The sequence below is a fragment of the Heterodontus francisci genome, chromosome 42 (genome assembly GCF_036365525.1).
Source record: "Heterodontus francisci isolate sHetFra1 chromosome 42, sHetFra1.hap1, whole genome shotgun sequence".
NCBI classification, from domain to species: Eukaryota; Metazoa; Chordata; class Chondrichthyes; order Heterodontiformes; family Heterodontidae; genus Heterodontus; species Heterodontus francisci.
Genome location: NC_090412.1, coordinates 19,539,366 through 19,563,876, shown reverse-complemented (window position 1 = coordinate 19,563,876; position 24,511 = coordinate 19,539,366). Strand labels below are relative to the sequence as shown.

The following is a 24,511-nucleotide window of genomic DNA, read 5'->3' as shown; positions in this document are numbered from 1 at the left end:
GTTTTATTTTTAAAAAAAATCCTTACCGAGCTATGTCATCACCCTTGTTACCGTTGAATACCGTGGACATATTCATCCAACACGGGCTCTCGGATCATTAGTTTCTGCATCAATTAATTTGGGTATGTGCTTTCTGCAAAGCGCATGATAAAATATTTAGAAAGCGCTTCAGATAATGAGGGGCCGAGTCAGAATTGTCAGAAATGATCAGCATCGCTTCGCCAGATGAGCATAATAACATCAATTTCAAGGAAGATTAGATAAAATCATATAGACTACAATTACAGTAATACGAATGAAAACGGTTGATAACTTTGTTACACCAGCACAGCGCGGTTGGCCCATTTCCTAAGTACTCTCTTCGGGAGATCAAAGTACCACTCATTCAACAAATGTCACGAAAAACCATTTTACTCATTTGCAAGAGGCGTAATCTTCAAACAGTTATAGAATCAATGTATTTTTTTATTGTAATTAATATTTATGATACCCAAATATTTCATTAAAATAGCCAATGTCATCTCAAATTGCTAAGCCACGTTACGATTCATTTTAATGCCTGAAATTAAATCGCGTTTAAATAGTCTCTAGTTAACGAGATGTATCAAATATTCATACCATTTACAATGTTTAACTCCATTATGGGTGTACATGTATTGATTTTATGTTTCTCCTGCGTCCTAAATAAATTAAAAAGTTGCATGAAAAATTTGTGATATTTTATGCATATGTTATGTATGTCTGCAACTTGAACGTAACTTTGTTTCCTAATACTGTTTAGCCCCGACAATCCACCTTTGTTTAACTTTCTGGGGTAATGTTGACTGCAGGTTATGAAGTAGAATAAAGTATGAGAGGGAGGGACAGAAACTGTGCGTTATTTGTATAAACGCACTTTTCAATAGTTTTAGGGAAGCTCAGATTCCATCTCTCACAGCTCGAGTGCCCATGAAAACTTGCATCTCAGTTACCAAATAAAATGCTGCACTTTTGTATGGCAAGGGTTCCGTGCCGATCGGTTTCAAAATAATCAGTCACGCCGCCAAAAAAAAACGGTGACAGGTGAAATGTTCTGGGTATTGGTCGTGGTAAAATTGTCTAATTCAGAACAAGGTGGAGTTGTCTCTATTCATGCACGGTGATCCTTCCACCGACATCTTACGCGACTTGAGGACCGGATAGCGTGCTGCTCTGGTGCACTCGCACCATCAAGCCAGAGGAATTAAACTGTTATCTTGTCTGTCGCAGGTGCATTATGGAACTTACCCCTTTCTCTAAGGGACTTTGGGCAGGTGACAACAAATTTCTACATCATCACTTCGCTGACATATTAACCAGTGTGCACATTACCCGGGAGATCCCTGAAGACGCGATCTTTGGTCCCTGCATCCTCCAGAACACATTTTATGACACAATAGCTTTCATTGCTTTGAAGTCTTCAGACCGCAGAAGTGTCCCCTACGTATTCAGGGTAAGGGACCTTATAACACACGAAGTCCCTGGTTTTAGAAGTTTCACATTGGGAATTACGTGTCAGTGACATTTTGGGAAAATATCACATCAGACATTGCCGAGATGAATTCACAGCTTCTCTAAAGTTGATTTTTTTTTGATGTCGTTAAGAACAAAACCGACAGAACGTTTTTTGTAAGAAACATGCTGGGCAATTCCTATTAAATAGTCCATCGCTATTAAAATTATTTGTATTAAAATTATGACTTTATCAATGCTGGCGAATGGTAAAGGATTCTTTAAAAAAAAACTCCATAAAATATTCATGAATGCAAAGAAGTTATTTAAGCGCTTCATTCCAAGTTTTCTTCCATTTAGGTGGATGCAACTGCGATTAACAGTTCTACGGATGGGCTGTCCTGGTTGAGACTCGTGCAGGCGGCAAACAACCCGAAGGAGCAAAATTTAGAGGCTTATCTGAAGAGTGGACAACTGTACTACCGCTCCACGCGGAGGATCAACAAAGACGAGGAGCTTTTCGTGTGGTACGACAAGGAACTGTCGAGACTGCTCGGCTTCACTGATATCAAAACTCGAGCTGGCTCAAATAGTGAGTAACCAGGCAAAATTCTAGACCAGCAAAAGCGAAACTGAACAAAGAATAACACAATATACCCCTCAACTCAAGGTGTACTTTAAATTTGTTTTGAGTTCTGCAAACATTTAATCATTAAATAAGCATGGCTGGTGGGTTTACTTAAAACAGACTAGGTAAGAACAACCCACGGTTGACGCCCAAACATAGGCCAATGAATAGATATCTCCTTAAAGAATGATATATTAACCATATTTAAAAAAAACCTAAATTTGCACAATGTGTGACAAGCGTTGCTTTTGAAAGAGTCAGTATAATAGAGATAAATAAATGTGTTTATAATAACACTGAGAAATGAGATTACGAAGCCAAGACACACAAACGCATACTAAGCTGGTATTGAAACATAATAAAAAAAAATGCATTCTGACAATCGCAGGTCAGATCTCAATGGACAGGAGACCTTGCTGCAAAATTAAAAATCGCCGAATTTGGCATTATTTGGCATTGATTGGCCAATGAAAGCCCACGGGGGGAATGAATATACCACACTTAACAGCATTAGGTGCTCTTCTGACGTTTGGGGTTGAAAGACAGCGTCAGGAAATTGGTTGATGTCACTGGCTTAAATAAGTCCAATATATCGCAATCTTCAGCACTGCCATCCTCAAGGGTGCTTTCACCCATATCAGTTTTGTTTGACCAGCCCGAGTAGATCAGCCTCCCAGAATCCAATCGCTGCAAGTCGCTCTTAAAAACATATTTTTCAAAATCTCAAAATACATGAAAGAAACAACAATGTAATATTAACCGTGTACAATATGTACAACTTTTTATTTCAAAGTCTCATGAAGCCAATTTCCTTTTAGCTTCAGTTAGTATCTTTTGTTAATACTAACTTTCATTTGTAAAATAGCATATAGCCTTTAACATTGCTGCTCACTAAGATGTCTAGCAGGAAATATGTTTATCCCAGACCACGCTGATTTTTTATTCTGTTAAATTTTATTGCTCTATAATATGTTTTCCAAATCGCAAAGCAAAAGGCGATACTGAGTAGCTGTACATCTATGCAAAACGGCATATTATTAATGGTCTATTTGTCAGGACCCATAACACTATTGTCAATGCGTGCCTGTGTGCAGTGGTATGCATGAACTGCATTGACCTTTAAGTTTAAGGTTAAAAAGTACTTATATTTGTTAATTAGAAGTGCCCAGCGTTGTTATTTTAACTGTATTTTGAATTAGACAAGCTAAAGTTAAATGGGTAAACCAGCTACATACAAGCGGAAGGGCCGAGAACAGAGGACACACATGTAAAGTGGTTGGCGAAAGGACCAAGGGCGACATGAGAAAAAAAATACTCAGCCAGTGCCTAGGATCTGGAATGCACTACCCGAGATTGTGGTGGAGGCAGATTCAATCGAGGCTTTTAAAAGGGAATTGGATAATTATCTGAAGAGAAATTTGCAGGGCTACTGAAAAGTCTGGGGAGTGGGACTAGCTGAGTTGCTCTAGCAGAGAGGCGGTATGGACACGACGGGCCGAATAGCCTCCTTCTGTGCTGTAACCGTTCCATGATTCTAAGTGCAACCTTTTGTGACGGCCTCTGTTTTGATAATAGGGCCTGCTTAGTGAATAGCTGATGGATCAAAGCATCCCTTTTTTTTTGTGCTGCATCTGGAGCCGGCGAATTTGCTGATCTCATCCCGAGTCAGAAGGTCCGTGGATGGATGTCTCACTCCAGAGAGACTAGAGACTCCACTCCTAGTGGAGTACTGAGGAAGTGCTGCATTGTAGGAGGTTCCTCTTTTGGATGAGATATTAATCTCAAGGCCCCCGTTAAAGATCCCATGGCACTAATTTTGAAGAAGAGTGGAGGAGTTTTTCCTAGTGTCCTGGGCAATATTAATCCATTAACCATCATAAAAACACATTATCTGGTCACCTTCTCATCGCTGTTTGCAGCTCTGTGCAATTGGCTGTTGAGTTTCTTACAATAGTGATTACATTTCAGAAGTACTTCATTGGCTGTAAAGCGTCATGACAGGCACAAGACTTTATTTTTCTGTTCTACTTTGTTAAGTAAATATGAATACAGTGGCATGCATGTAAGTGGTCAGTTGTTAACTACACTTTATTGTTTGTGTTAGCCTTCAGGTGCGTGGACTGCGATCAGGAATTGAAATATGAGAATCCATATTTGGCCCATGTTCGATTCCTGTGCGGCAAGAGGAAAGATTATGTCGCGTGGAGAGACTTCCAAGCGCTTGGATTTAGTCACAATGGTCTGTTTAAAGAGCCAAACAAGAGCACAGAGATCAAAGATAAGGACAGAGTTACCAACTTTCACAGGATTGCCCACGATCTGGAGCACTCGAAGAAAAAGTCTGCCGTGCAGGACGAGGGGCGATCTCTGATGGAAAAGAATACCAGTAAGAGGAAGCAAGATGGCTCGGAGGAAAACAAAATCAGGAAAACGGTTTTATTAGAAAAAACAAATAATTTAGTCTGCGACCAGGGCGGCGTTTCTAAAGAAGACACAAGTGTGTGCCCGGCGCTTGCTGTTTCCGTTTGGAAACTTCATTCTGATAAGTATTTATTGAAGAAGGATTCATCACAACATAACACAAGTGCATTTACCGAGGTCCGGCGACTGCGAGAAAAGGGCAAAGTTGATAAAACGGAGGGGAATGTTAAAGAAAGTACCCCTGACCTTACCAGGAAGGTCGGTTTAAGAACAAACGTGGTTCTCAGTTCCACTGGGAGCGCCTTCTCTTCAGTGTTGCCTTCAAGTGCCAGAGATGAACAGAAAAGTGCATTCTGTCAACCAAACAGACGAACAGTAGAAGGGCCTTCTATGCTTCTCGCCCATGCACTCCATGCTTCTGCTGAATGCGCGAGGGATTTACCTGATTCTATAGCTTCAAGTTATCTCCTGGGCCACACTAATCTCATGGGGTCCAAATACATCAGCACTGATCTTGGCAATTCTCATATATTACATACAAGTGTCACAACCAACAGCCCATTTTTATATAGCACTGACATGTGGCCAAAGCCCGTTGGAGTACAGCTACAATCCACATCTTCACTAACGCTGCTCCCACCGTCCTATACGTCTTTTGGGGTGTCAGCTCAGAACTGGTGCGCCAAATGCAACGCGTCCTTTCGAATGACTTCAGACCTGGTGTTTCACATGAGGTCTCATCACAAAAAGGAATACGCAACTGACTATCTGAGCCAGAGAAGGAGAGAGGAAAAATTGACATGTCCAATCTGTAATGAATTCTTTAGAGAGCGCCATCATCTGTCGCGACACATGACATCTCACAACTGAGATCTGGATTAAAATTGAAAGAAATGAACTTTGAAGTAATTTGCTAGAGGTCTGATTACAAACTGGAACGGCACTCCTTAAGAAACAGATGAGAGTGAACTAATCTTACTGGCCTAGAACAGTTTTAAAGCTGGCCAGCGAGCCAATGGCAGCCTAAGTAACAAAAGTAACCGCGCAAAACATCCAATCTACCCAGAACCGGCAATAGAAACCGGGGTAAAAGAATAGTCAATGTAATCAAATTTGCATTTTCAGAACAACCAGTTTGATTTGCCTATAAATTAAATGCACTTCAGTACAAAGTTCGCATTGAACAAACACTTAAACATAGCAATGTACAGTAATATACTCCTATTTTGAAACACTGTTAAATTAGTGCAACGACCATAGTATCTGCAACTGATAAAGCGATCTCCAATTTCAATTTCTTTTCATTTGGATAATTAATTTTGAAAATTCAGTGTATATATCTGCAATTTGCTTGTTACAATATGTCTTCATTCTTGAATTCTAGTTCCTTTAATGAATTCCAGTTGGACATTATGCAAGCATAATATGGAGACGATACAAAGTCACATTTCCACAGCAGCTTTCTAAATTATTGGTGTGTTGCTGATCATCTGTTTGAACAGAGCCTCATGATTGCTTTTAAATTGCCATATAAACACATGACTGATCACTCTTGAAAATTGGTCTAATTCATGTAGCATTCTATGCCACTGTGATAGGGCTGTGGAAAGATTTGGGGTGGCTAGGCTATTCAATGTATAGCGAAGGATGAGCTATTGTGCTGTCCAAAGCAAAAATGGTAATGTCCAGAAAAAACGTACCCCTACATTCATTAAATGCAATACTATTTCTGTCAATCATCCAGACCAAGCTAAAGGGAAGAGGGCACAGAGGACTACTTATTGAGTGATTGATAGATGAGGAGGCGCGTGCTCTGGAGGCCCCTTCCTTTCACCAACTAAGTTGGTGTTCATTCAGGATTAATGTTGCAGGTGTTTGCATATCAGGCGACTTCAATTATTGATATACAAAGTCTAAGTCTGATAGTGCTCGCTTATATTAGCTGTTGCTTTACATTCTGTGGATCTCAGTTGGGAGGAACCCCATATTAAATTAACATTTGCCCTAGTACAGTGTGAATATTAACTCTTTTGTCAATGATTTTGAACCAGTTATGCTACTAGTGGGGTAGCGAATATTAAAAAGGAATATATTTTCCGAGAATGTTGAAATTATTTCCAGGTTTTAGGAGTTCCCTTATGATTAACCATTAAAGTGGTAACAGGATATGCTGGGGTTGGATAACAATTTGAACAGAAATCCAAGCGATGATTATTGAGAGATTTATCAGCTCCAATTGCAAAGTCATCCTTTTTGTTTTCCTGCTGGCCAAAAAGCACCGGAACAGAAATTGTGGTGCTTCAGTTCAATATTGAAATACACAGCTATGCGGGTACAGTGGAAGGGGAGAGGAACGTAAACATCGGCTGCAGAACATTACCTTCAATGATGCCACGTAGCAATAAAGGGCACAAGAACAACTATCGGTGGTAATATGCTTGAAAATCGGGCTTCCCTCAACATTTTTCATGAATTGAGCTGTAATTCTATTCATTAGTGGAGCTCCCGTGGAGTTACTGGCAGCTTAAGGAGTAGATAGTAGCCTCTGCACTGTGTTTAATTTTTGCCCCCCTAAAGATAATTGGATTACCTGGGGCCAAAGGGACTGAAGCAAAGATCAGCTGGGCTTTTGGGAATAACAGCGTGTGAGGGCAGCAGAGCTGGAACACAGTCAATCCAGAGATGGGAAATGGACTTCTTCAGTCTATGGAAGCCCAGGCACCAACGTACTGTAAATGGAGTTGCAGGTAATCTGTTTTACAGTCCTAGCGGCATGGTGATAGACAGCTCAGAAACAGGCCCTTTGGCCCATCGTGTCTATGCTGGCCATCAAACACCTATCTATTCTAATCCCATTTTCCAGCACTTGGCCCATAGCCTTGTATGCTATGGCATTTCAAGTGCTCATCTAAATATTTCTTAAATGTTGTGAGAGTTCCTGCCTCTACTACCCCTTCAGACAGCGCATTCCAGATTCCAACCACCCTCTGGGTGAATTTTCTTCCTTCAAATCCCCTCTAAACCTTCTGCCCCTACCTCAAATCCATGCCGCCTGGTTATTGACACCTCCACTAAGGGAAAAAGTTTCTTCCAATCTATGCCCCTCATAATTTTGTGTACCTCAATCAGGTCTCCCCTCAACCTTCTCTGCTGTAAGGAAAACAACCCGAGCCTACCCAGTCTCTCTTCATAGCTGAAATGCTCCAGCCCTGGCAACATCCTGGTGAATCTCCTCTGCACCCTCTCCAGTGCAATCACATTCTTCCTATAGTGTGGTGACCAGAACTGTACTCAGTACTCCAGCTGTGGCCTAACTCGCGTTTTATACAGCTCCATCATAACCTCCCTGCTCTTATATTCTATGCCTCGGCTAATAAATGCACGTATCCCATATGCCTTCCTAACCACCTTATCTACCTGTGCTGCTGCCTTCAGTGATTTATGGACAAGTACATCAAGGTCCCTCTGTACTTCCTAGGGTCCTACCATCCATTGTATATTCCCATGCCTTGTTAGTCCTCCCAAAATGCATGACCTTACACTTCTCAGGATTAAATTCCATTTGTCACTGCTCTGCCCATTTTACCAGCCCATCTATATCATCCTGTAATCTAAGGCTTTCCTCCTCACTATTTATGACATCACCAATTTTCGTGTCATCTGCGGATTTACTGATCATACCTCCTATATTCACGTCTAATTCATTAATGTACACTACAAACAGCAAGGGTCCCAGCACCGAACCCTGCAGTACGCCACAGGTCACAGGCTTCCAATCGCAAAAATAATCCTCGACCATCGCCCTCTGCCTCCTGTTTTATTCCCAGGAACACAAAACAATCCACAACATTTAAGGCAACACTTGCTAAAAGCTAAAGCAAAATACTGTGGATGCTTGAAATCAGAAATAAAACCAGAAAATCCTGTGGAAACAGTCAGCAAGTCACGCGGTATCTGCGACAAACGACCTCGACCTTTAACATTAGCTTCTCTCTCCGCTCGTTAAAAGCTTCTCCTCTTGGGTGAGGACGTCTGTGGAGCTTGCAGCCTGATTGGTCAGGCTGCAATATGATTGGGCAGAAACTCTTAGAGCGGTTTTATGCAATATGATTGGTGAATCACAAAAGCAGAAAATAACAAATTTGGAAGGAGAAAATCTACTTAACCAATGAGAAAAGCAAGATTTGCATCTGCAAATAAGAAGACGAACTTGATTACAGTGGATATTATATTCACAACACGTTTACATTTTATTATCTAGATAGAACAAAGAAGAACAAAGAAGAAAATTACAGCACAGGAACAGGCCCTTCGGCCCTCCAAGCCTGCGCCGATCCAGATCCTCTATCTAAACATGTCGCCTATTTTCTAAGGGTCTGTATCTCTTTGCTTCCTGCCCATTTATGTATCTGTCGAGATACATCTTAAAAGACGCTATCGTGCTCGCGTCTACCACCTCCGCTGGCAACGCGTTCCAGGCACCCACCACCCTCTGTGTAAAGAACTTTCCACGCATATCCCCCCTAAACTTTTCCCCTCTCACTTTGAACTCGTGACCCCTAGTAATTGAATCCCCCACTCTGGGAAAAAGCTTCTTGCTATCCACCATGTCTATACCTCTCATGATTTTGTACACCTCGATCAGGTCCCCCCTCAACCTCCGTCTTTCTAATGAAAATAATCCTAATCTACTCAACCTCTCTTCATAGCTAGCGCCTTCCATACCAGGCAACATCCTGGTGAACCTCCTCTGCACCCTCTCCAAAGCATCTACATCCTTTTGGTAATGTGGCGACCAGAACTGCATGCAGTATTCCAAATGTGGCCGAACCAAAGTCTTATACAACTGTAACATGACCTGCCAACCCTTGTACTCAATACCCCGTCCGATGAAGGAAAGCATGCCGTATGCCTTCTTGACCACTCTATTGACCTGCGTTGCCACCTTCAGGGAACAATGGACCTGAACACCCAAATCTCTCTGTACATCAATTTTCCCCAGGACTTTTCCATTTACTGTATAGTTAATAGATATTAAACAATAATATACTTGAGACCGATATTTACACTGTGGCTGAATGTTAAATAGGTATGCATTGAAAACTGTAGCTATAAATGCCAACTATACGATTGATTCCAGGTTCTAGCACTAAATTTTCTCTTATGAATTACAGAGTACTATTTAGATTTAAAATATCTGTTCGCTAAGGGAATGAATGGGTTTTGATTTTACAGTTTTTATTCTTTTCTTCTAACTATTACTTACGAACTTCGCAAACAGTGGAACATTATAGATTTTATGTTGGTTCTGTCGCCAGACGATGCCGTGTTACTTCAGTATAGTTAGTTAAGAAGAATCAAACACGGCACTGACATCTAAGTGAAGGGCCCTAGTGATGCTCATTGACACGAAAATAGCAGCATTCAGTCAGCAGTCACTGTCCTGCCCTGAGTCCCGGGCACAGTGCAACTTTGAGGTGTGACCCTCTGGAAGTCCGGCGCAGAACTGTTTGAGTTCGTGTCAGATGCAATATAGTTTTAGGCCAACGCTAAGCCGCGTGTTAAAATTAGCCAGATCACTTTGAGAACAACTTCGGATCTTCTGATCTAGATGACTCAGTGAGGTGTTACTTTTACCAAAGCCAGAAGAGTTAGCCAGCTTATTTGTGAGCAAGAAGGATCAATTATTCCAACGCTTTCCCAAACTTTCAGTTTCAGGGGATGAAAGCAAATATCTTGGTGCACTCATATTCATCTATCTGTAATTCTTTAATGTTAAGGTTACTTTCTTTAAATATTGATTCAATATGTGTTTTTCAGAGACCTATGGTTGTAGTTCGTTACTTAGATTCTATAATTGGATTTCACATTAAGAATATATGTAACTATAGACACTATTTTAAGGATTATTGAGTTTTGTATTAACAGGAACAATAGAAATTAGATTTGTTTTTAGCCCAGACATTGCTTAAAACAGCACAGCAGATCAACACTTATTGGCAAACATTTTCCACATTGTTTTTAATTTTAAACAAGGTATGGTATTAATCGTTGCCGATTCACACAAAGTGTCCTCAAAATTATAGTGATCTATTCCCTGAAACACTGAACGATATTCCTTGAAAAGAAAACGAGGATATCGGAATAACCATCCAAGCTATAAGAAAGCAGATGATGGATAAACTAGAAAGGATTACAGCAAGGCAGACAAGATGCGGGTATCCAACTGTGCCATAATGTCCTGAGACTACATTCGAATTCGGGAAGCTCTCTTTTAAATCAGACATTTGTATTAAACACGTTTGAACTTCTGGAGAACAGTTATGAAATAATAATGGTTTATTATTTCGCAGTGGGTGGTATTAACTGAAAAGTGAGACGACCGCTACGTATGCCATCGACTGACAATTGCATTTCCACCCTTTAATCCTAATATCGTGCATTCTACTTGAAGGACATGGTGAGATATTTGAACTTAACTATCTGTGCTGAAACCACGCGGGAGCAAATTAGGAAGGTCCATGTCAGTGACTTCTCAAAACTTCCTTGGCTTTCTCCAGTGCTGTTTCAGCAGGTACTTCCAGGTGAGGGGCGACTCCTGTCCCTTCCCAGGAGGCTCCCTCCGGGCTGGAAGACCTGTCGGTCGGGATGGTCAGATACAGGTTGGTGTCGTCCACATGGTAGGTTTGTGGAGGGTGGCACCCGCCGCTCGTCACCTCGCCAACAACCAAAGCCCTTCCCAATCTCTTCATGACGAAGACGAATTCCTCCGCTGCCCCTGAAGTGAAATTGCTTGTGAGGAGAATTAACTCCCTTTTGGAGCCATATCGTACCCCTTAAAAAAAAGAGTAGCAATTACAAGAGAGAATGGCAAAAAAACTAGTAGACAAATGACACCTTTTATGTGTTACCAGCTACTCGAGGAATGGTCCATAGTTCGGAGGTTGTGTCTGTAGGTCTGCTGTAAATGGTATCGAGAAGCACCGGGTCCCCATCGTCGAAGAAATAGGAACAAAGGGCTGGGATGGAAGATGTAGGTCCTCCAATGTTGTACCTATGCCACATAAAACGTGCTTGAATTAGTTAAACTCGGAAAAAATGTATTCGAGTTTTCGGAGCATATTAATCAGAATAATTTAAACACGGATAGTGAAGGACTGAGCAATTATCTGATACCAATGTACAACTGTTCTTCAAATCGTCACTCATTTTACTCAAAAGTCAAGGCTGCTTTTACACAATAACCTCATGAAAGATCAGAATGATCCTTCCCCAACTTGGCTTGTGTTTCGCAGTGAGTTAAATGATTGACTTCAAACTAGACAGCTTGTGAATCTACGCTCAAAATCCGTTGCTTCAACCATGTAGATTTGAGTTCGCCTTTCAGCAACAGACCATATTGAGTATCGTAGTGTTTGCCCCCGTCCCCTCAATGCTTTGACGGACTAGAAATTACAATCAGGAAGTAATTTTGTTTTCTCCGGTAAATTCGAAAAAAAATTGCAGACTTGTTTCAATTATCATCAGAAAACACGAATGCGTCTTGTAAAGAAGGAAAATGTAACCAGTATGTTGCAATTTTTAAAATTTATCATTAACCAACTTCTTCAAATATATACTTTAAAGATTTTGATCCAAAACGTGTTAATAAGTTATAAAATTACTTGAAATTGAATTTAATTCTAATGTAGAAATCTCAGCTGTCATGTTTCCAGTTGGAAGAAATGAATTTAATTAGACATGATAGATTTGCCTTTTGTCATATTACACCACAATAGAGTCATAGAGTAATTTACGGCACAGATGGAGGCCATTCGGTCCATTGAGTCCATGCCGGCTCTCCAGGAGCTATCCAGTCAGTCCCACTTCCTCACTCGATCCCCATAGCCCTGCAGGTTCATTCCCTTCAAGTGGCATCCAATTTCCTTTGGAAGTCACTGATTGTCCACAAGGATGGTGGGAGTGGAGACAATGAGTTCCAGGCCATTACCACCCATTGCGTAAAAAAAACTTCTTCATATATTCCCCCCCACCAACCCCCCCCCCCCCCCCCCCCCACCGCATCTCTTACCCAAAACCTTCAATGTGTCCTCTAGTCCTTGTGCCATTAGTTAATGGGAACAGCTTTTCCCAATAGGGTTGTAATTTCCAAATGCATCAGCCAGAAAACAATCCTGCAGCACTGTCCTTCTGATCAGGTGACATGATGGAAACATTTTCATTATGAAACAACTTTCATTATGAAACACCTATTTGCTCTTCCTGTCACAGAATGCATCAACCATCAGTTTCACCTTAAACATTGGTAATAATCAAAATCATTCACTATTGATGCATAAAAGAACTGCATCTTGCTCAAGGATCTCACTGAGTACAATAGCACTTGTAATGGTTTGGCATTGTTACTATTTATACAACCACATTATAATACTATTATCTCCATACTATCTGTTGAATGTATTTGATAAGATCTATTTTGTAACATTATATAACACATTATGATTTTGGATTTATTACTGCAACATGAGGACAGTGATTCATAATCTTCAGGGTTAAATGGATGGTATTGTTGAACTTAATTCTCAAAATACCAGTAAAACTCTCAGATTTCCATGGGGGGGGGTGGGGGGGGGGGCAGGCAGGAAAGTAGAGTTAAGGCCACAATCAGATCAGCCATGATCTTATTAAATGGCAGATCTGGCTCGAAGGGTCAAATGGCCTACTTCCGCTCCTATTTTTTATGTTGTTGGCAAGATAATTTTAAACAATCAGAATTGAAAGCGACAATCCCCAAATTACTGGTTCCATTCCTGGAAAGTTATATAATAAAATGAAATTCAACATAATCAGGCACTCTGGACCTGATTGTTAAAGTTCAAAGACTGCACAACACTCAATGATGTGAAACTGCATTAGTTCCAGCACAACAGTTTTCACCAAGGCGAAGCATGCTAATGTCAGTGACTCAAACAACCTACTGCAGTCCCAAATTCGGAGCAACACCCTCTATTGCACTTCTGTTACATTGCCATTTCCCACTTCCCAGACGAGCCATCACTTAGGATGTCTGGATGGAATTGGCAATTTAATGCAAAACTATATTGGACTGTTACAGCCAGTTTGCAGAGATGACTTTCATTCAGTCAGTCTGGGCTATATTTGAACTAAGATCCTCAGAACTTAAAGACCAATATCTAATTCGCTATATCACCAATGTCCTGAAATGCTTTGATTCAGTTTTGCTCAGCCGTTACAATGGGTTGTATTTTGCGGTCAGTGGCAAAGCAGTGGGACTCATCACTGATCTTGAAGAAAGTTGCTCACAAAAATCTAGCAATCTCTGGCATGAATTTCCATTTTCCTCAACAGCAGTCTAAATATGGCACCTAGTCAAAGGGATCTCCAGGGGACCAGCAACAGTGATATCAGCAAGCAGGGTAACCAGCCAATAATATATTGAGGTATTCTCACAAACAGCAAACAAGGAAGTTAAAAGCACTGAATCCCTTCACTTATAATTTAAGTATTCAGATAGCAAAATATGTAATCATGATTGGATTAAGATAGAAAATAAATATCATAAAGAAACTTTAATTTTTTTAAAAATATGTGGAATGTTTTAATAAATGGAGAAATTATTCCCCAGGTATAAAATTAGCTTTTCAGGGCCATTGAGGGTGTTTAGCAGTAATTATGAATTTAGAATGCCATTAGAAACCCACTTAAACCTCAATCAACATTGTGTAACTTTTTAAAGGGTTTTTATAGTGAGATTAACAGTGTAAAAGTGGAAGTTTTCACCAATTCTCCTGTTGCTTTGGAATCGCACTTTGGGGGTCCTCAACAACGCACCTTCTGGAGGAGCATAGAATCACTTACAGTAACTTCTGGATTTCCACATTATTCTGTGATTGTGTGGCCTGCTGAACTTGCTGTCTGTTTCAGTCAAGTAACGATGGCGAGCACTTACAGTTTTGCTGTCATTACTACTGCAAAATTAGGGTCAATATATCAGTTGTTGTATTTTTATCATCCTTTGTTTCTTGTTAACTATTGAAAGCTGAATGTCAGAGCATCTTGAAAATCTCCCTGTAATTTAGTACCCCTGATATCTGTTAGTGTTAGTCATTATTAATGTTTCCCTTTTGATGAAAGGAAGCTACATATGTCATTATGAATGGTGCATTTGCCTGCATGCACAACTAACTGTAGCATCAAAACACATAATTTGTCAGCAGTGCCAGGAAGTGAAATTTTAAAAATTTATGTTACATAATGAATCATCAAAGTATATTACTGTGGCTTACATCTGTACACTATTTAAGTATGAGCTAGACCCATGGCAATTGTGGACAGCACCCACATCTACAGCTGCTCTCCATTTATTTCCTAGGGAAGAAAAGATGAATTACAGTGCATTTCTGCACTGGAGGTCACTGAAGATCCTATGGGCAAATATTCTGGAAGTACTGTACCATGTTACGATCAGGTGAGATGGGGGCCTAGGGGTTCCCTCTCAGCCTTTGCCTGGTTTAACTGTAACAGAGTTTAATTTTTAAAACACCGTGTTTTAGCTCCCCCTAGGTGAATCCTTGTTCACAGCCTTCCAATTGCAAGGCAAACAAATCAAATCAGACAGGTTTTCTTAGATTTAAACATGAAAGGTGGAGGTTTATTAATCTTAAACTCTAATCTGGTTAATGACTACAAATACGCGATGCGACCACGCTAGCATGCATACGCAATAAACACACACAGATAGAGACAAAAAAAGTAGAAAGAGTAAAGGGGAAAAGTTTGAGGCAATATCTGGTAGTTATTTACGGTCCTTTGAGTTCAATGTGGAGTGTTTGGCTGCTGGTAAGTCTTGCGGTTCGTTGGGGCCCAGTACACGCTTTAACTTCTTTCAATGTCGGAGTCTTTTCTCTCTTGAGGCTTAAGCGGCTTCAGTGGGTCTGGAGGCTTGTGAGAATGTGAAAGAGAGCCAGCCAGGAGACAGGCTTTCTTGTTCCAGGTTCAATTACAATCTGCAGTCTGAACCAAAACTGTCCTGTGTCTAGTTGAAAAAGCCTGGACCAGCCGGTTAGTCAGGTGACCAGCTGGCTTAACCACCCCTGCATTTGTGAATTCCAAAGCTCTCAGTGTGTGGGTGGGGGGGGGGGGGGGGGGGGGGGGGTTGCAGGTGTAGTGCTATCTCCCACCCCGACAAAATGTGGATCACCATTGCCCAGCCCAATCTCTGTTAATTGAATCAGTGAGCAATTGTTTTGTCTCTGAAGCACTTTCTTTTAGTATGCAAATGCGCTCCAGCCAAGTGTCTGGCGATCTCTTGTAAAACGAGTCATTTCTTCACTTCAGCAACAGTTTAAAATTAATATACAACTCAACAGTTCTGATGAAGGGTCACTGACCTGAAACATTAACTCTGTTTCTCTCTCCACAGATGCTGCCAGACCTGCTGAGTATTTCCAGCATTTCTTGTTTTTATTTCAGATTTCCAGCATCTGCAGTATTTTGCTTTTACTTTAGTTTAAAATTAATGTTCACATGACAAAATTAGTATGCCTCATTCTTGACAGGTGGGGGTCTTCATGACACCTCCACACCCAGTGGAATGAAATATGATTTTATTTTTAAAAGAGCATTTCATTAAAAGGGACTGAAGAGAAGCCAAGTACAGGGAAACACATATGCATCTCTCTCATTCATTCAGAAATCCTAATAGTTGTTGCAGCCTGTCTTTTCTTGGTAGCAGTGCTGCTTTAAACTGCCCTTTTTGGCATCCCAATAAACAAGTGGTTTTTGGGGAAGTTTTTCAGTTTGCACATTTCCATGACTGCCTAGGGTGTCTTTGTTCTTGTTGAAGATTTTCAGGGGGAGGGTCAGATTTAATTAGCCCTAGGTTGGAGTTCTGCTCAGGAGTGGTGGCAGTGGGCTGTTCCACTCTGAACTCTTTCAGTACTTTGATGAGTCATGCAAGGGCTTTTCACCTTAGGGGATGGCTGGTTCCCTTTATTCCTGACTATGGGAGGGAATTCTTTGCTAATCTTCCCTTTGTCCTCTGGGACACTCCTGACTGCAAGAATTTGCCCAGATTCTACTGCTGTCCCCTGTGGCACTTTGACTAGGTGAGGCATCACCCTGATGGATTCTCTGGCCTCTTTGTCTCTGCAGGTTGCTGCAAATGCTGATGGCCACTCTGGTGGGGTCCTTCTAGTGTCTACATTTACATAGGAGGATGTGGGGTCTAACTTTTCAAATATCTCGGGGTTGGCTGACCGGACAGCAGGGGTTTCCATTTGGGATTCTTCCCGGACTTCCTTTAACCTACCCTCTTGGTCCCTTTTTCCCCTTTCTTTTCTAACCTTTTGCCAGTCTTGTGCCTGCCAGTCCTCTTTTGTTCTCGGCAGGGATCCCTTACAGTTCACTAGCCCTTCAAACACCGATACAGGACTTAGGGGTGCAGATTTCACTGTAGGTTGGGGTTTCCCCTCAACCTGGCACATGTGGCAACTCCTGCAGTACTCCACCACATCTTTGTTGAGTTTTGGCCAGTCAAACTGCTGTCTTATGCAAGCTTTTGTTTTTCGTATACCGACATCTACAGCCATTGTAATCTCAATGGCCATTCTTAATATTTCTCTCCAGTAACTCTCCAGTTAGTGGCACCACTAACTGATGAACCACTGTCCACTCCTTGCTCTCAGGTCTGTGAGGAGATCTCCATTTCCTCATCAGTATCTCATTCTTTAAATAGTAGCAATCAGGGACTCCCTCTGCTTCGCCTTCAGACTGGGCAGCCTGTGCTAACTCTCTCAATACTGGGTCAGCTCGCTGAGCCTCAGCTAGGGAAGATCCATTTAACTTATTTCCTGGGTCTTCTAACTTTCCAAAGAAAGTATCAAATAGACAGACCTCATGGTCATCTGCAGTGTCAATTCAATCTCCTCTGGGGGAGCTGGTTTGATCATGGCCTGATTCACTATACATTCAGGGAAACTGCAGGTGTCTGTCTCCTGCCACTGCTGTTTCTCTGACCTCCTGCAGTCTCTCTTTCTCTACTGCGGAAGCTACCACCTTCGTCTCTGCCAGATCATTACCTAGGAGCAGGTCAACCCCATCCACAGGCAAACTAGGGACAATCCCTATGGTCGCCAGTCCCGAAACTAGGTCGCACTCCAAGGTGCACCTGGTGTAAAGGTACAGGCGTACACTGCCCTCCAATACCATTCACCACCATTCTGGTGTTTAACTGCACTCTCTGGGGAAAGGTCTGGCCTTTTCCCAGTAGAAGGGATCTAGAGGCCCCTGTGTCCCTGAGAATTCTATGGGCTTGCTTGCCCCATTCAAGGGGTATGGGGTTATTCTCCCTTCAGACACAAAATCCTGATAACCTTCAGGAATCCTGTTAGATTTTCCTACACGTGCAGTCGTATGCTTCCTGGGTCTCACTCTTACTGCAGTTAAAGCCACAGCTTGTTCTGCTGTGCTTTCCATCAGGGTTCCTTCTCTGTCACTGAGCGGGTGTGCCCTGATTAACCCTACAGGTTTTCCTTTTAGTTTCCAGCAGTCAGTTCTTAAATGCCCTGCTTTATTACAATGGAAGCACACAGGTCTCTGGGTCTCACTCCTACCTACAGCACCTTCCTTTGTGGCTGGAGAAGGGCCCCCTGTGTCTCCTGCTTTTCTTTCCCTCCCATGACTTCTTGGGCTTCTATCAACTTCCCACCCTTTGTCCTTTTCGGATTCGTGGGAGCGATTAGGAAAGGTTATCCCCTGGGAAACCAACTTATAAATGAGAGCAAACTCATCAGCCAACACTGCGGCTTGCCGGGCTCTATGAACCTTCTGTTCCTCTAACATGTGTCTTTATGGTGAGTGGGAGAGAGTTTTTAAATTCCTCGAGCAAAAGTACTTCTCTGAGATTTTCATAGCTAAGCTGTACTTTAAGAACCCTCAGCCACTGGTCAAAAGCCAGCTGTTTATTTCTCTCAAACTCCAGGTAAGTTTGATCAACTTGCTTCTTGAGGGCTCTAAACCTTTGACAATCGGCTTCTGGTACTAACTCATATGCCCCGAGGATAGCATTTTTGTCAGTTCATAATTTGATGAACTCTCATCTGGCAACAGGGAATAAACCTCATGGGCTTTTCCAGTTAGCTTGCTTTGCAGCAGGAGAGTCCAAACCTCAGCTGGCCACTTTAACTGCCTTGCCAGTTTCACAAAAGACACAAAAAATTCTTCTACATCTCCCTCATTGAATTTTGGGATCAGTTGGGAAAGTTTTAACAATTCTGTACCGAGCTCTGAATTACACTCCTCCATATTAGCTATGCTTTCACTTGGGTTACTTGGTCACCCCCTAGTTAATTCACATCGCCTCAGCTTTCTCTCTTTGTATTCTTTCTGGAAGGTTCTTTCTCTTTCTCTCTCATCCTTCTCTTTTCTTTCTCCTGTCTTGCTTTCTCTCTCTCCTCTCTCTGTTTCTTCAAGTTCCTTCTGGAAGGCTCTTTTTTTCTTTCTCTCCTGTCTCTCTTTCTCTTTCTCTGTCTCTCTCTTTCTCTTTCCCTGTCTTCTAATTCAAATTTCCTCTGTTCCAATTGTAGCTTTGCTAGCAATACTCAGTCGGGATCTACTTCTAACTCTTTCTGCTTCTTCAGATTCAAGGGAAAAATGGTTGGCCACTAGTCTTAGGAGTTCAGACTTCCTAGCCTTGCCACGTACAGTGATCCCACACTGCTCAGCCATTTTCCTCAACTCCTCCTCCCAAGTTACTTCACCCTGGCTTGGGGAGCTACTAACTTCAGTTGCAGACATGTTAATATTCTAGCACACACAACCACAAGAAAACCTGTATTGAAATCTTTTCTCTATCTGTTTGGGATCAATTTGACTTCCCGCTTCCAATTTCCTCATTTGTCTGTGGGTCAAAACATTACAGCATATGTTACCTCAGGTCCACAATAAGCGCAGTGGTGTTTGCAATTTTATTCCAGACATGTTGCACCATTAGTTCTGAGACTTGGGTAATGAGTTCAATGTCGCCAAACATGTCGAATCGGAGGTAGCCAACAGTATTCTCAAACACCTTTGTTTGGAAAGAAAATTTGATTAGGTCCTCAAACATCTCAGGGGCTGGAATCTAGGAAAAGGACATATAAATAAGACTTCAATTAATATACACAAATACTGAGTACATTGTTTAATTTTCTTAAGTTGAGGCAAATTTTATTTCAGATTAGAATATTTCTGAAGGTAGGAGTTAAACCTACCGGCATTGGGACTACACCAGGAATATGGTCCTTTGAGTTTTCAGGGATATGCACTACCTTGAGATGTTTATTGCCTGACAGTTTCTGAAGGTCCTCTGATAATCTCTGAGCCAGCTCAACCTCAGAATTAATGATGTTGTACTTCCCCTTATTGACTAGTTCAGCAATCTGCCCAGCTACCCCTGCACCGGTTTCAGCAAAGGCATAGTTATCAGCGACCAGCTTTCCGGCCGTTCGGACAATCCATGGAATTTTGGCTCGAAGCTTGATGATGCTAAGTGCAACATCCATGGCTTCGTTGGCTTGGATTGCAACATCCGGCTCAGCTCCAGAAACGCTCCATACCTTTCCACTGACGGCACTCAGGACAACCTGATTTGGAATAGATACATAGAGATTGCTATTTGCTATCCTGTATGTGCCTACAGACAAGGCACCTCCAATAGTTGGCTCCCCTATGACTGTTGCCCTATTCAAGTCTTTCATTGCTCTTGTGAATGCCTCTGCCGCAGAACCTGTAATATGACTGGTTAAGATGTAGATATCCTTATGAGAGGCATATCTTTGGCCCAGTACCTTGGGCATTGTCCATATTTCGGTACTAGACAGGGTAGAGCGGTCAAACACTGTGTAAAGATGACGGACAGGTTCTGGGCCAAAGAAGTAAGAGCATAAAATTGGAATGGCAGTTGAATACCCGCCAATGTTGTGTCTCATGTCAATAATCAGAGTGTCTGTATTGACCAGTTTGTTCCACACTTGCTCTAGCAATTGTGGGCCAATAACCTTGATGATTTCTGCATCGGCCATCATATCAAATCGTAGGTACCCTACATTGTTTGGTAGCACTTCAACTTTGAAAAGTGCATGGATGATGTAGCTGAGCTCTTCAGGTGAAGGTATTTTGTCAGCGTGGTCTTCCAGGACTTCAGGTTCGGTATCGCTGTAGAAAACATGAAGCCGGTGATCACCGGAAATCTCCTTCAGGTCAGAGGTCAGCTGAGAAGCCAATGACTCATAATCCACAACGGAACGATACAAACCTTCCAAGCACTTTGAATTGAGCACCGAGCTGACCTTGGCAGCCACCTCTGGGATGGCATAGTGGACATTTAGGAGATTTCCAGTGTCTTCCACCAACTGAAACACTTCAGCATGGAACAATATAATATCCTTTGTCTTATCCAGTGCCTCCTCAGCTAATACTATTGCATCAGGTACCACACCGCCACCTAACCAATACTCTCCATTATTATCTAAGAAATTTATGAATGGGATAGTGATAACCAAATTGGTATTTTCGATTTGAAATGATCTGGAATGAAACAGGGTGCCAGATGTGATCTCCCCAATCACTGTGGCCCGGCTCAATGACTGCATTAGGTATGCAAATTCTTCAGCAGCGGTGGCAGTATGATGACTGGTGAGTACATAGATGCCCTTTTTTGACCCATAAGTGTTTCCTTCCAAATTCGGAAGGGTGGAGAATTCTTTACTGGTGTTGGTCAGCCTATTATAGACAGTGAAAAACAGAATGGGTGGTGTTTGATCTTGGAAATGTGACAGCAGCAGAGGCACTGCAGCCGAAGTACCACCCATGTTAAACCTAAGATCTATTATTACATTGTCAGTGTCCTCAATTGGTTCCCACACTTTTGTAGTTAGGTTTGGGGTTAATTTTATCAGCACAGAATCGTCTGGAAACTCATCGAATCGGAAGTATCCTATATTGCCCGGCAAAATCTCCACTTGAAACATGGCGTCTACCAGATGTTGGAAGGAAGTGGCATCATTTGGTACATCCACTGACGGGCTTTGCTCTATGGTGACTGGGGGTTCTGACCTTACTCTAATCATTAGTCGTGGATCTTCACAGATGGCCTGCAGCTCATAGTTAAGCTTTGCTGCCAGGTCTTGCTCTGAAATCACAGTTGAATAGGCAGCTTTAGAAACCTGGTGGGCCAGGGCAGGTACGTGATCCACAAAGGAGTAACTGGTGTCCAACAGCTCAATAACCCTCTGGATTACATTGGGCACCGCCTTCCTAACAGCCAGAATAGATGTTGCTTTCTCAAGTGCCCTGTCTGCTTTCACCAGCACCATTGGAAAAACGCCATTTACTTCCCAACTTTGCCCAGTGATGGGACTGATGGATCTTGACAGGGGAACTGTGATGAAGAAATCGGATGACCCAATGCGGAACTTCTGGATGTTCAATGTCCCACCCGCTGTTCTCTCGCCCACCAAAAGTCCCCGGTCCAAGTGCTTCAGAATGTACGCCACATCTTCAGCCACTCCCTGGGTGTTCTGGCTGATCAACACCAATAGATCTTTATCCTTGCCATACCTTTCCCCCAAAAGACTGGGCAGTGTCCATATCTCCTTGGTGGAATTGGACGGACGGTCGTAAATGGAGTCGATGTGAATCTTAATGTTGGGGTCGCAGAAGTAGGAGATGACAAAAGGGATCCCAGACACTTTCCCACTGTCACTGTATCGCAGATCCAGAATCAGAGCATCTGTGCTGACTATGTATTTCCAAACCTTGTCTATCAGAGTTGGGCCAACCACTTTGACGATGTCGTCTGCAATGATGTGGTCAATTCTTAAGTATCCCACGTTATTTTCTAAAATTTCGAATTTGATTGAGTGCTGGATCAGGTCCACAAGCATCTCGGGGCTTGGGGGAGGGAGAGCTACCGGCTCAGAGGAGGAGGTTCCGGGTTCATATGAGACCAGCAGCCGAGGGTCGTTCAGAGCACCCTGCACTCCTGCGGTCAACACTCCGGCCAAAGTTTGGGGGTCGGTCACGTGCAGTATCTCCTCGCTCTGATTGGCTTGCCTGATGGCTTCTTTCATCCCGACCAAGTTTTCTGGGAAGCAGTAGTTGTCCAGCAAAACTTCGGCCATGTCCAACATTAGTGTTAACTGGAACAGCTCAGCAGTGGGCGCATAGCTGAACAGTACAACTGTCAGCCATAAGCAGGCACTTCCAGCCATGCTTCTTAACGAGGTGTTTTCCCCAGCAAAAAAAAACTATAAAGGTCCTAGTATATCAGCAATAGGGACTCGAAGCAACACTCTTCACCTCTCGTTATGAAATGAAGGCAGACTGACTGTCACCCAGTCTTAAATCCCGAGACACCGGATGAGGCAGATTACAGCCATTCACTGTCGTTAAACGTTTAATCTCATTAGGATGGAGCTCCTCAGCATGACACAGTGAACCATTGTCTATAAAAAAAAACTGTACAAAAATTAAGCGTCGCAAACAGGATTGCTAATATAGAACTCCAGTTAGGAAAGCCAAATCAATACCGGAGCAGAAAAAGTCCCGTCTGAACCTTGCAGAATTTGTGTTCTGGTTATCGATGCGTATTGAGCAACTTATAAATTAAAGTTTATTCATTTGAGACGTTCTTCAAAGTATATCAGTGCAAACTCAGTGTGCTAATTAGGGATCAATAAATAGCTCACCAACGACCTTGCGATTCTGTTATTAATTCTATTTGTCCCACTAAATTGCATTGTATAATGGGCAGTCTACTCAGCAGTCACTTTGCGGCCTTTTCCAGTCGCTGTGCTTTTTAAAAGCGAGGAATAAAAGGGGCCCCAAGTTTCCCCACTGCATTACGTAAACTAAATCTGTTGTGACTTTAATCCCTGCACAATATGTGATTAAACGTTTTAACACCGCCTCACAACATATGGCCGTGTCTTACCATCGGACTCAACCAATTGGAAATGTTTGTTGGTGACTGGGACCGAGCTTATCGCTTTAGCAGTTCGGGTCAGTGCAATAGCAACGAAAAATGCAATGGAGACGTGGGTGCTTCATCGAATATTTTGATATGGGAGCCAATCTTTAGAGGGACACAGATCTGTTACTCAGCCACGTGGGTTACACTCTCACTAGCTTTTAGAAAAATGCAACGCTTTTTGTTGAAAATTCATGTCAAATTTTTAAAACGATTGCGTCACTTAAAAATGTATTTTTTTATATTTATGGGCCAAATCAACATTAACAATATTTATCAGTTTAAAGGGCAAATCCACACTGCTGAACGCTGTTAACGCTGAATGAAATATCGGCAGAGAGAATCGAATGGAAATGAATGCAGTTCATTTCCTTTGTCAAGATCTTTGGAAGTTTTTTAATGAGCGACGCTTGATTGCGCTGATATATCACAAGGCGCTTTCTGTTTAGACAGTATTCCGAGGATATCTTCAAAAGGCTACACTTTCTACTTCCACCATATTGTACTACGGTGGGTTTCAACACGTTTTGAGTTGTTAAAAAAAATACTCACAAAGCATCATTGCATTTTGTGAACTCTTAGAAAATATTACCCAATGCAGAGGAGGAAACATCCCAATTCAATCGAGAGCAACATTTCACTCATGTAGTAAAGTGTTTAACTGTGGGTTTGGTCTGATGTTCATTCATGATATAGATTTTTTCCTGTCATTTTTAAAGGAGGGCGTCAATTAATCGCTGCCGACTGAAAGTTATCGGTGGCGTCCGTTGACTGAAGATCTAATTTGCAAACCATGGCTACTTTCTAATCCTTTGAATTGGAGGAAACGGCAGGAGAACTGAAGGTCAACCGGCTTCAAGCCAGTTAATTACTGCCAGTGGCATTTAATCTAATTTCAGGTCATATACCTTACAACATAGAATATTAAAGGCCGGTTTTAGGAAGATTCCTTAAAAGTTATT

The 24,511-nt window shown here is 42.1% G+C and overlaps 2 protein-coding genes across 2 annotated transcripts; one reads left to right on the top strand and one right to left on the bottom strand.

The window, feature by feature from the left end:
* Window positions 1–1,255: 1,255 nt before the first annotated feature.
* znf488 (zinc finger protein 488) lies at window positions 1,256–5,389 on the top strand. Its single transcript, XM_068020360.1, has 3 exons — window positions 1,256–1,471; window positions 1,831–2,062; window positions 4,203–5,389. The coding sequence occupies exons 1-3, from the start codon at window positions 1,256–1,258 to the stop codon at window positions 5,387–5,389; spliced, it is 1,635 nt and encodes a 544-aa protein (XP_067876461.1).
* Window positions 5,390–11,043: 5,654 nt separating this feature from the next.
* On the bottom strand, window positions 11,044–22,791 carry rbp3 (retinol binding protein 3). Its single transcript, XM_068020337.1, has 4 exons — window positions 19,792–22,791; window positions 19,471–19,661; window positions 11,431–11,573; window positions 11,044–11,354 (listed from the first exon to the last, which is right to left on the bottom strand). Exons 1-4 carry the CDS (start codon window positions 22,789–22,791, stop codon window positions 11,044–11,046), a joined length of 3,645 nt encoding a protein of 1,214 aa, XP_067876438.1.
* Between the last annotated feature and the right edge of the window lie 1,720 nt (window positions 22,792–24,511).

What these genes read in the sequence shown, in the direction of transcription:
- znf488 (XM_068020360.1), top strand. Translation starts at nt 1,256, where the DNA reads ATGGAACTTACCCCTTTCTCTAAGGGACTTTGGGCAGGTGACAACAAA. An exon ending in GTGTCCCCTACGTATTCAGG is followed by an intron (nt 1,472 to 1,830) that starts GTAAGGGACCTT and finishes TCTTCCATTTAG; the next exon opens with GTGGATGCAACTGCGATTAA. An exon ending in AACTCGAGCTGGCTCAAATA is followed by an intron (nt 2,063 to 4,202) that starts GTGAGTAACCAG and finishes TGTTTGTGTTAG; the next exon opens with CCTTCAGGTGCGTGGACTGC.
- rbp3 (XM_068020337.1), bottom strand. Translation starts at nt 22,791, where the DNA reads ATGGCTGGAAGTGCCTGCTTATGGCTGACAGTTGTACTGTTCAGCTAT. An exon ending in CTGGTGTAGTCCCAATGCCG is followed by an intron (nt 19,662 to 19,791) that starts GTAGGTTTAACT and finishes TCCTTTTCCTAG; the next exon opens with ATTCCAGCCCCTGAGATGTT. An exon ending in GCGCTTATTGTGGACCTGAG is followed by an intron (nt 11,574 to 19,470) that starts GTAACATATGCT and finishes TATGTGGCATAG; the next exon opens with GTACAACATTGGAGGACCTA.